Below are 9417 nucleotides of genomic sequence, written 5' to 3' on the forward strand. Positions count from 1 at the left end.
GGGGGGGGGGGGGGGGGCAGCCCAGGCCGTGGCAGCCACTGAGCCCGGGGGAGGGGGGGGGTTTTTTGCAGGACGCTGAAGCCCCTGCCCATGCAGATCGACGGGGAGCCCTGGATGCAGCCGCCCTGCACGGTACGTGGACCCCCCCCCCCCCCAAGCTGCGGGGTGCCGGCGGCCCCCTGCCCTCACCGAGCACGTTGGGGACCCCCCAGGGTGTTGCCCCCCCCCCCCCCAGCCCTAGCCCCGGCCTCTCTCTCGCAGATCAAGATCACCCACAAGAACCAGGCGCCGATGCTCATGGCCGCGCCGCCCCGCTCCTCCAGCTTCTTCGGCCTCAAGAAGGGGCCCCCCGAGGCCTGAGGGGCCCAGGACGGGGGGCAGAGCCCCCCCGACCTGCGCCCGGGCAGGGACACGGACCAAGCCCCCCCCCCCCCCACGTGTCCCCAGCAGGGGCGGGTGGCAGCTGTGCCCCCCCCACCCCCAGGGGTGCTCGGAGCCCGTGGGTGCCGTGCCAGGGCGGCGGGGGGGGCTGCGCGAGACCCCCCCGTGTGCCCGTGTGTGCCGCGGCGGCCAGAGCCCCCTGCCCCGGCGGGCCCCTCCACCCTATTTATTACTCCCCCCCCCCCCGCCCCCCCCCCCCCGATTTCAAGTGCCTCTTGCAGTAATAAAGCTGGTGGTGAGACGGGCGCTGGCTGTGCGGCCGTGGGGGCGGTGGGCTCGGCCCCAGCCCCCCCAACAGGACGCGGGTGCCCCGGACCCCCGACCCCCCCCCGCCCCCAAGACACACAACCAGGCGGAGGCACCGGCTGAGCTGAGCCTTTAATGTCGATGACAGCGAGGCCGGGGCCACGCGTCCCCCCCCCCCGCCGCGTCCCCCCCCCGTCCTGGGGGCTCGGGCCAGGCGGGGGGTGGCGGGGGGTGGGGGGGCCCTAGACGGTGTTGGCACGGAGCAGGGGGCTGCTCTCGCCGCTGGGAGCCCCCCCAAAGGCTTGGCGCAGCAGGAGGCGGAGGGCAGAGCTGGGGGGCAGCCAGCCCCGGGGCCGGGGGGCCGGGGGGGCCGCGGCCAGCAGCGGGCTGTACTTCACACGCCTGCGGGGCAGAGACGCGGCAAAGAGGGTTAGCGCCGGTGCCGGCGGGGCCGTGGCGGCGGCCCCCAGGTCGTGGTGGACCCCCTGTGCCACGGGGCGTCCCCCCACGCCACCGCGGCCCCCCACGCCACCGCGGCCCCCCGCCCAGCCTGACCTGTAGGTGTAGGCAGCGGTGCCCAGGGCGGCGGCGATGAGCACCAGCGCCACGAAGAGCGTGGTCCTGCCGGCGGCCGGGGCAGCGCCTGCGGGCAGAGGGAGCTCAGCACCCCCCCGGTCCCGTGGGACCCCCACCCATCGCCACCCCCCGGCCCCGCTCCCACCTCCGACGGCGACGCGGGTGCTGGCCACGGCCAGGCCGTTGCCGTTGGCCAGGGAGACGTTGAGGCAGTAGAGGCCGGACTGGTTGAAGTCCTGGCGCAGGACGAGCTGGCAGCCAGGGGCCGGCGCCACGGCCGAGCACGTCTGCATCTGTGCCGTCTGGCATTCGGCGTCCGCCACCACGGTGCACACCTCCTCGGGCAGACTGCGGGCGGGGGTCAGACCACCGCGGACCCCCCAGCACGTGGTCCCCATCCCTGTCCCCGTCCCCACCGGTGCCCCGGCCGCTCTCACCTCCCCTCGCACGTCACCGTCAGCTCCACGCTGCTCTCGCTGCCCTCCGGCACCACCGGCACCACCTGCACGATGGCCACGCTCTCGATCCCCTCTGCAACGGGACGTGGTGTCGGAGCGGGCTCGGCCCCCCCGGCCCCCCCCGGCCCCCCCAGCCCGGCACTCACGGACGATGTCGAGCTGGGTGGAGAAGGTGCCGTAGCGGTACAGGACGCAGCCGGTGGGCTCGGCGGCCGGTGCCTGGCGCTTCACCAGCACCAGCGGCTCGGCGGTGCTGTCGGGGGCGGCTGTGGCTCCAGCTGTGGCTCCAGCTGTGGCAGCAGCAAGGGATACGGCCGTGGCTCCCACGGTTGCTCCCACTGTCGCTCCGGCTGTGGCTTCAACCAGGGGTTCGGCCGTGGATGCAGCTGTATCTCCAGCTGTGGCATCAACTGTGGCTCCAGCCGTGGCTCCCACCGTGGCTCCAGCTGTGGCTCCAGCTGCAGATGCAGCCGTGGCTCCAGCTGTGGTTCCCACCGTGGCTGCGGCTGTGGCTCCCACCGTGGCTCCCACCGTGGCTGCGGCTGTGGCTCCAGCTGTGGCTCCCACCGTGGCTGCGGCTGTGGCTCCAGCTGTGGCTCCAGCTGTGGCTCCAGCTGTGGCATCAGCTGTGGCTCCGGCTGTGGCTCCGGCTGTTGCCGCATCTGCAGGAGGCAGGGAAGAGGCTGGGGAAGGGCGCGGGGGGACCGAGCCCTCGGGGAACCCCCAGACGTGGCCCGTCACCCCCTGCCCCGGGGCAAGCACCCACCTGCAGCCACCGTTCCCTCCGCGGCCACGGGGGCCAGGGTGCCCCCAGCCGGGGCCACTGAGGTGGGGAGCAGCGGGTCCACGGACGCCGCGGCAGAGACGGCAGCGGGGTCAGTAGCGGCGGCTCCGCCGGCAGCGTCTGCCGGGGTGCTGAGTGCCAGGAGGGCGGGCTCGGTGACGGCGGGGTCCGAGGGCACGGCTGCTGACCCCCCCGTGGGCTCCGCCAGCGAGCCGGAGGCTGCGGGTCCTGCAGGCAGAGCGAGGGTGGAGGGGGCACCCCTGGGACCCCCGGGCACCCGCGGGAGGGAGGCCAGCTCCGTGCTCCCTTACCAGTGCTGGGTGCCCCGGCGCTGCTCGGCATGGTGCCGGCGGGCTCCGTAGCCGTGGGTCCCGCCGAGGGCGGTGGCCTGGTGGTGGGGTCCACGACAGGGGCCGCGGAGGTGCCGCAGGGGCTGAGGGGGATGGCGGCCTGCAGCACCAGGCGGGCGGCGAAGGAGCCGGTCTCCAGGTAGGTGTGGGTGACGGTGGCACTGCGGGAGATGAGGGTCCCGCTCTGGTCCCCGAAGTCCCAGGAGTAGGAGATGTCGGCGTCGCGCAGGTAGCGGCTGGGGTCGTGCAGCCGCACGGTGAAGGCCACGGCGCGGTTACGCACGAAGCGCCCGTCGCCCTCCGCCGCGTCCTGCATCTGCGCCACGTCCACCGCGAAGGGCACCTGGTCTGGAGGGGGGGCACGGGGCTCCGTCAGCTCGCTGTCCCCGCCGTGCTCCCCACCCGGCCCCCCCCCCGGCCCCGGCACCCACCTGTGACGCTGAACTGGGTGCTGGCGCGGCCGATGGGGATGAACTTCTGGCTGCCGCGGTAGTGGTAGACGACCACCTCCATGGTGTAGGAGCCCAGGGGCACCCCCGCCGTGCTCACCGTCAGCCGGGACGCGGCGCCGTCCACCACCTGCCAGTACCGCCCTGCGGGACGGGGGGGTCAGGCACCACCGCGGGGACCCTCCGGGCCCCGGCGGGGGTCGGTGCCGGCCTCACCCCACGTCCACCAGACGTAGACGAATTTTCCGCGCTTGTCGCCGGTGCCGGGGGGAAACGGCTGCCCGTCGGGGAAGACGCCGTCCGCGCCCTCGGCCAGCTGCTCCGGGAAGACGAGCTCACCCCGGGTGACACGGGTGCCTGCGGGGAGCAGAGGGTGAGGGGGGTGCGGGGCGGGGGGCCGGGTGCTGGGGGGGTTTGGGTGGGCGCTGACCATTGACGGTGCAGTTCTGGCTCCAGACGACGCGGCCGTCGGGCAGCACCGCCTGGGTGCTGGGGAAGCGGAGGGCGATGGAGAAGGTGGCCTTGGCGCCCGCCATGGTGGGAGCGTCGTTGCTGATGTCGAAGGTGACGTCGCCACCTGCCAGGCACGGGGACAGCGGCTCAGGGACGGTGCCGAGGGCCAGCGCGGTCCCTGGCGCCCGTCCCGGCACCCACCTCGCCAGCAGTCCCGCTGCCGCGGCGTCCCCTCCTGCCACGGCCGGTACAGCCCCGAGTCCCAGCTCCGGAATGGCGCCGGCCGCCCGCTCCAGGGCTGGCTCCGGCCGCGGCTCCGGCCACCAGCTCCTGCGGCAGAAGGGCGAGAGGGCGCGTGTGGCACCCGGACGCCCGCGCGGGGTGGCCACCAACCACCCCGACCCACCGGGGAGGCCGGCGGTGACGTGCTGCCACCCCCACGGGGCATCCAGCCGGGTCCCCCCGACTGCAGGGACCCTTGGGGACCCCGGGGGCCACGTGACGGGCTCGGGCCAAGCCGCGCGTGGGGCAAAGCCCATCACATGGCGCCGAGCGCTGCCCAAAGCCTTTTCATGTGACTCTCAGCTGAGCCGGCGCCGGCAGCCCCGGGCAGGACGGGGTGAGCGGCTGCCAGGTCTCCCCTGTGTCCCCCCCCCCGTGTCCCCCCGCTCTCAGGGGGCTGCTGGGTCCCCTCTGCGTCCCCTCGCTCATAGACGGATGGGGGTCCCCTGTTCACGGAGAGATGTGGGTCCCCCCCATTTGCAGGCAGCAAGGGGTCCCCCCCCATTTACAGCAGCCGCATAGAGGCATGGGGACCCCCTCCTCCCACCCCCCCCACGTAGGGGCTATTGGTCCCCCGTATCCCCCCTTGCCGCGAGGGATGGGGACCCCCACCTCCCGCCCCACTCCCGGAGGGCTGTAGGTCCCTCTGCATCCCGCAGAGGGACGGGGACCCCACAGATGAGCCCCCCGTCGCCTCCAAGCAGCCCCCACCCACGGGATTAGCGGGGTCTAATCCTGCTCCCCGTGGGATTTGGCTTTGAGGGGGGGGGTCTGCTCCCACCGATGGCCCTCGCAGTCCCCGGGGTGGCGGGGATGGTCCCGGCCGACGAGGGGGCTCGGGGACCGTCCCGGCTGCTCCTGTGTCGGGCTCTGGATGCTGCCTGGACCCCCCACCACCACCCAGGACCCCCCACATCAATCGCATCCCCCCCCCAACCCCACTTACGACGCTGAGCCGTAGCCAAGACCAGGAGGGTCCCCAACGCCACGATCGCCCCGTGCACCCGCATGGTCCCTCCGTCCGCGTCTCCCCCCGTGCTCGGGCACCGCCGGGGCAGAGAGACGAAGGGGACGGGGACGGGGGGATATGAAGGGGCTCTCGTTTGCATAGTCCCACCCCAAAAGGGGGGGACCCGGCCCCCCCCCCCCCCCCCCCCCCCCGTTGAGTTGCGTGGGGACACGTGTGTGCACATGTGTGCGGCCTCCGGTCGGCCCTGGTCACACGCTCCGGCTCTGCCCCGGGTGGGTGGGGGACTCGTGGGTCCTTCTTGGGGGACGCAGAGACCCCTCGGCTCGGGGAGGGGAATGGGGGGTGCTGCCCCCCGCTCTCAGAACCGGCCCGGTGGCCCCGAGGACGCGGATTGGGTCCCACATACCGGATGCGGCCGGGAGACGGGTCGGGCACCCGCCACCCACCGAGCCCGGGCCGCCCGGCTGTGCAGAATGGGGGGTGCACAGGCAGGGGGACCCCGATCCCACGCACACGGGGGGACCCCAATGCTGCACATACACAGGGGGACCCCAGTCACGCACACAGACGGGGACCCCCGCCCTGCACACGCAAGGGGACCCGATCCCGCGGACACGGGGGGACCCCGCTGCTGCACATACACGGGGGGCCCCGATCCTGTACACACACGGGGACCCCCGTCCCGCACACGCAGGGGGACCCCGATCTTTCCTGCTGGGGGGGGGGGTGTCCAGGTCCCGACCGCCCCCAGCGCCACCCGGGAGGGTCCCACCCGTGCGTGGGGCTGCGTGCGTGGGGCTGCTTGTGCGGGACCGTGCCCGTGGGACTGCGTGTGCGGGACGGCGCCTGGGCACCCGGAGAGCCCGGCGTGTGTCCCCGGTGATGCCGCCCCCCCCCCCCCCCCGCCCCGGTCCGTGGGGCTGATTCTGAGCCCCTGACGGTTCCTCCGGTGCCCGGCCCCAGCCCCGCCGGCTCCGGCCTCGCCCGGTGGCCCAGGACCCGCGCCCGGGTGGGGACTGGCCCGAAGGGCGGCGGGGCTCAGCACACCCCCCCCCCCGGGGCTCTGGGACCCCCCCCCAGCCTCGGGGGGACCCCGGCCCTGCGCTCCTGCCTGTCGCTTTAAGGGATCTCCCGCGCCGCCCGCTACGTCCCCGCGGGCCCGGCCAATGGGGCGGCGCGGGGGGCGGGGCCAGCGGAAGGCGGGAAGCGGCGTGGGCGGGGCCGCCGCAACATTGTTGGGCGCGGGGGGAAGCGGCGGCCGCGATCGCTCCAGCCGCCGCGCGCGCGCTCGGGACCCCCCAGGGACCCCCGGGGACCCCACCCCCCCCCCACTCCCGGGTCACCCCCCCCCCCCCCGGGACACACCCCCATCCCCGGGACACCCCCCTCCCCCCCTCCCCGGGGGCCCCCCCCCCCCGACACCGTCCCCGCCCGGGGTCTCCCCCCCCCCGCCCCGGGGTCCCCCCTCCGGTCCCCCCGGGGCCGCTGTGCGGGTCCCCCCCCATGGAGAACTTCCAGAAGGTGGAGAAGATCGGGGAGGGCACCTACGGCGTCGTGTACAAGGCCCGGAACAAGGTGACGGGGGAGGTGGTGGCCCTCAAGAAGATCCGCCTGGACACGTGAGTGGGGGGGCCGGGGGGGCACCGGGGGCGGGGGGGGGGGGGGGGGGGGCGGCGGGGCCGGGGCTCACCCGCCTTCCCCGCAGGGAGACCGAGGGCGTCCCCAGCACGGCCATCCGGGAGATCTCCCTGCTGAAGGAGCTCAACCACCCCAACATCGTCAAGTGAGCGGGGGGCTGCCGTGGGGGGGGGGCCGGGGGACCCCACGAGCGATGGGGCCGGGGGCAGCGCGGGCTCTGCAGAGCCCCACGGCCGTGCCACGGCCCTGGCGGCAGCGGGGCCAGGGGGCCGTGGGGAGCCCCTGCGGCCGTGGGGAGCCGTGGCCGTGGGGTGCCCCACGGCGCCGGCCCAGGCGGTGCCCGCTCCCCCAGGCTGCTGGACGTGATCCACACGGAGAACAAGCTCTACCTGGTCTTCGAGTTCCTGCACCAGGACCTGAAGAAGTTCATGGACTCGTCCTCCATCAGCGGCATCGCCCTGCCCCTCATCAAGGTGTGGGGGGCACGATGGGGAGGGGGGGGGTCCCGGCCCCGCTGGGGGGGTCCCGGCCCCGCTGAGCCCCCCCCCCCCGCCCTCCCCGCAGAGCTACCTGTTCCAGCTGCTGCAGGGCCTGGCCTTCTGCCACGCTCACCGCGTGCTGCACCGCGACCTCAAGCCCCAGAACCTGCTCATCAACGCCGACGGCGCCATCAAATTGGCCGATTTCGGCCTGGCCCGCGCCTTCGGGGTGCCCGTGCGCACCTACACCCACGAGGTGGGCGCTGGGGGGGACGGACAGGGGGTGCTGGGGGTGGGTTTGGGGGGACGCGGTAGCCATCGTGTGTGTGTGTGTCACGGCAGGTGGTGACCCTCTGGTACCGAGCCCCCGAGATCCTGCTGGGCTGCAAGTACTACTCGACCGCCGTCGACATCTGGAGCTTGGGCTGCATCTTCGCGGAGATGGTGGGTGACTGCGGGGTGCCCACCCCCCCCCCCGGGGTGACGCTGGGGTCCCCGGCCATCGGGGTGCACCCGGCATCTGCCGGACGGGTGCTGCCTGTGCCATCCCGGCGACACCGCGGCTCCCCGGGGCGCAGCCCTGACGTCACCGGGGTGCGGGGCTGACGCCGGCCGCAGCACCCGGGGAATAAAGGGGCTTTGTGGGTGCGGGGAGGGGGCCGGGGCGTCATGTGAGCCCCCCCCCCCCTCGGGGTCCACGTCACGCGGCCGACTGCAGCGCCGGGCGCTTCCCGGGGAAACCGGGGCCCGCTCCCGCCACGGGGACGGTCACGAGGGGCTGGCGTGAGAGCTCACGGGGTGGGGGCCGCGTGTGATCCCCACCCCGGGGGGACCCGGCCCCGGCTGCCAGCCGGGGACCTTTGGCGTGGAAAGGGCGGGACGTCTCGGGGCGCGGCCAGTCGCCGGGACCCCCCTGGGGCTGAACACCCCCCCCCCCCCCCCCATCACGGGGCGCTACGGGGGTGTCCCTGGCCCGCCGACGGACCCCCGTTCTCCCCCCGCCCCGTGCCCAGATCACCCGGCGCGCCCTGTTCCCCGGGGACTCGGAGATCGACCAGCTCTTCCGCATCTTCCGCACGCTGGGGACGCCGGACGAGGCGGCCTGGCCCGGTGTCACCGCCATGCCCGACTACAAGCCCAGCTTCCCCAAGTGGGCCCGGCAGGATTTCGGCAAAGTGGTCCCGCCGCTGGACGAGGAGGGACGGAAGCTGCTGGCGGTGAGCGAGGGACTCGGGTTGGGGGGGGGGGGGGGCGGAGGGGCAATGGGGACCCCCCCCCCCTCACCGCCCCCCCCTCTCCTCCCCCAGCAAATGCTGCACTACGACCCCAACAAGCGGATCTCGGCCAAGGCGGCGCTGGGACACCCCTTCTTCCGCGACGTCACCAGGGCTGTCCCCCACCTGCGCCTGTGAGCGGCTCGGCCCCCCCGGCCCCTGCCTGCCCTCACGGGGGGGGGGTCTCGGGACAGGACTGGCAGCCGCCCGCTGCCCAGCGAGGCTCTGCAGAGGGGGGGGGCCGCCGCCTGTGCCCCCCCCTCCCGACGGGAGCCCCCGTCCCCGCGCGGCGAGAGGTGACGGCCGTCCCCGGGGACGCGGTGGCCGGGGGCTCAGGACCTCCCCCCGCGCCTCCCTCCTGCCCCCACCCCCAGGACTGCTCTGGCCAGAGCCCCCCGCGCCTGCCGGGGCCCCCCCGGAGCGGAGCCGGCCCCCCCGGGGACAGAGAGCGGGTCCCACGCCTGCCAGAGGGTCCCGTCCTGCTCCGCTCCCCAGCACGGTGAGGACCCCCCCCCCCTCGCCCGGACTTTTGGCACTTACGGCCCCTCGGGGGGGGGGCCCTGGGACCGGCACGGGGGGGCGAGCACCTTCATCCCCACCATCCTCCTCTTCCTCCTCCCCATTGCCACCCTCCCTCATTGCGGCACCGGGACGGCACCGCCCGGGGGTGAAGCCCGGGGGGGGGGGGGTGTGTGCCCCACAGGAGGGGGGCTCCCCCGCAGAGCGTGTCGCGTCCCCCCCCCCTTGCCTCGCTCGGGGCCCTGGAGCCCCCCCCCCTCCCTCCCCCCGCGGTTTCCTCGCCGACTTTTGTAACTTCTGCAATTTCGTACCCAACCTCCGACTCTGTGTTGGCGCCTGCATGACCCGGCGGGGGGGGGACACGGACCCACGGCCACCGCCGTGTCCCCCTCACCCCGCGGGGCTCCCCCCCCCCGTGGCCCTGGCCCCCCCCTCCTCCATAGGCACCCGGCTCTGTGGCAGCCCCGCACCTCCCGGGGGGGCCCAATGGGCTCTGTC

The 9417-nt window shown here is 75.0% G+C and overlaps 2 protein-coding genes across 2 annotated transcripts; one reads left to right on the plus strand and one right to left on the minus strand.

The window, feature by feature from the left end:
- Positions 1 to 879: 879 nt before the first annotated feature.
- Positions 880 to 5847, minus strand: PMEL (premelanosome protein). The gene is made up of 12 exons (XM_075525521.1): positions 4986 to 5847; positions 3959 to 4087; positions 3735 to 3881; positions 3521 to 3661; positions 3287 to 3448; positions 2798 to 3203; positions 2488 to 2765; positions 1868 to 2383; positions 1701 to 1794; positions 1409 to 1611; positions 1243 to 1330; positions 880 to 1089 (listed from the first exon to the last, which is right to left on the minus strand). The coding sequence occupies exons 1-12, from the start codon at positions 5230 to 5232 to the stop codon at positions 930 to 932; spliced, it is 2571 nt and encodes an 856-aa protein (XP_075381636.1). The 5' UTR covers positions 5233 to 5847; the 3' UTR covers positions 880 to 929.
- Positions 5848 to 6442: 595 nt separating this feature from the next.
- On the plus strand, positions 6443 to 8651 carry CDK2 (cyclin dependent kinase 2). The gene is made up of 7 exons (XM_075525484.1): positions 6443 to 6628; positions 6715 to 6792; positions 7000 to 7120; positions 7212 to 7382; positions 7469 to 7570; positions 8140 to 8343; positions 8434 to 8651. The coding sequence occupies exons 1-7, from the start codon at positions 6513 to 6515 to the stop codon at positions 8536 to 8538; spliced, it is 897 nt and encodes a 298-aa protein (XP_075381599.1). The 5' UTR covers positions 6443 to 6512; the 3' UTR covers positions 8539 to 8651.
- The last annotated feature ends 766 nt before the right edge of the window (positions 8652 to 9417 follow it).

The sequence above is a fragment of the Mycteria americana genome, chromosome 26 (genome assembly GCF_035582795.1).
Source record: "Mycteria americana isolate JAX WOST 10 ecotype Jacksonville Zoo and Gardens chromosome 26, USCA_MyAme_1.0, whole genome shotgun sequence".
Taxonomy (NCBI): Eukaryota; Metazoa; Chordata; class Aves; order Ciconiiformes; family Ciconiidae; genus Mycteria; species Mycteria americana.

Bases quoted from the DNA above. Each gene is read 5' to 3' on its own strand.
- CDK2 (XM_075525484.1), top strand. From the start codon at position 6,513: ATGGAGAACTTCCAGAAGGTGGAGAAGATCGGGGAGGGCACCTACGGC. The intron at 6,793-6,999 runs GTGAGCGGGGGG...CCGCTCCCCCAG, and splicing joins AACCACCCCAACATCGTCAA to GCTGCTGGACGTGATCCACA. The intron at 8,344-8,433 runs GTGAGCGAGGGA...CTCCTCCCCCAG, and splicing joins AGGGACGGAAGCTGCTGGCG to CAAATGCTGCACTACGACCC.
- PMEL (XM_075525521.1), bottom strand. From the start codon at position 5,232: ATGTGCACACACGTGTCCCCACGCAACTCAACGGGGGGGGGGGGGGGG. The intron at 1,795-1,867 runs GTGAGTGCCGGG...GTCCCGTTGCAG, and splicing joins CACCCAGCTCGACATCGTCC to AGGGGATCGAGAGCGTGGCC. The intron at 1,612-1,700 runs GTGAGAGCGGCC...CCCCGCCCGCAG, and splicing joins ACGGTGACGTGCGAGGGGAG to TCTGCCCGAGGAGGTGTGCA.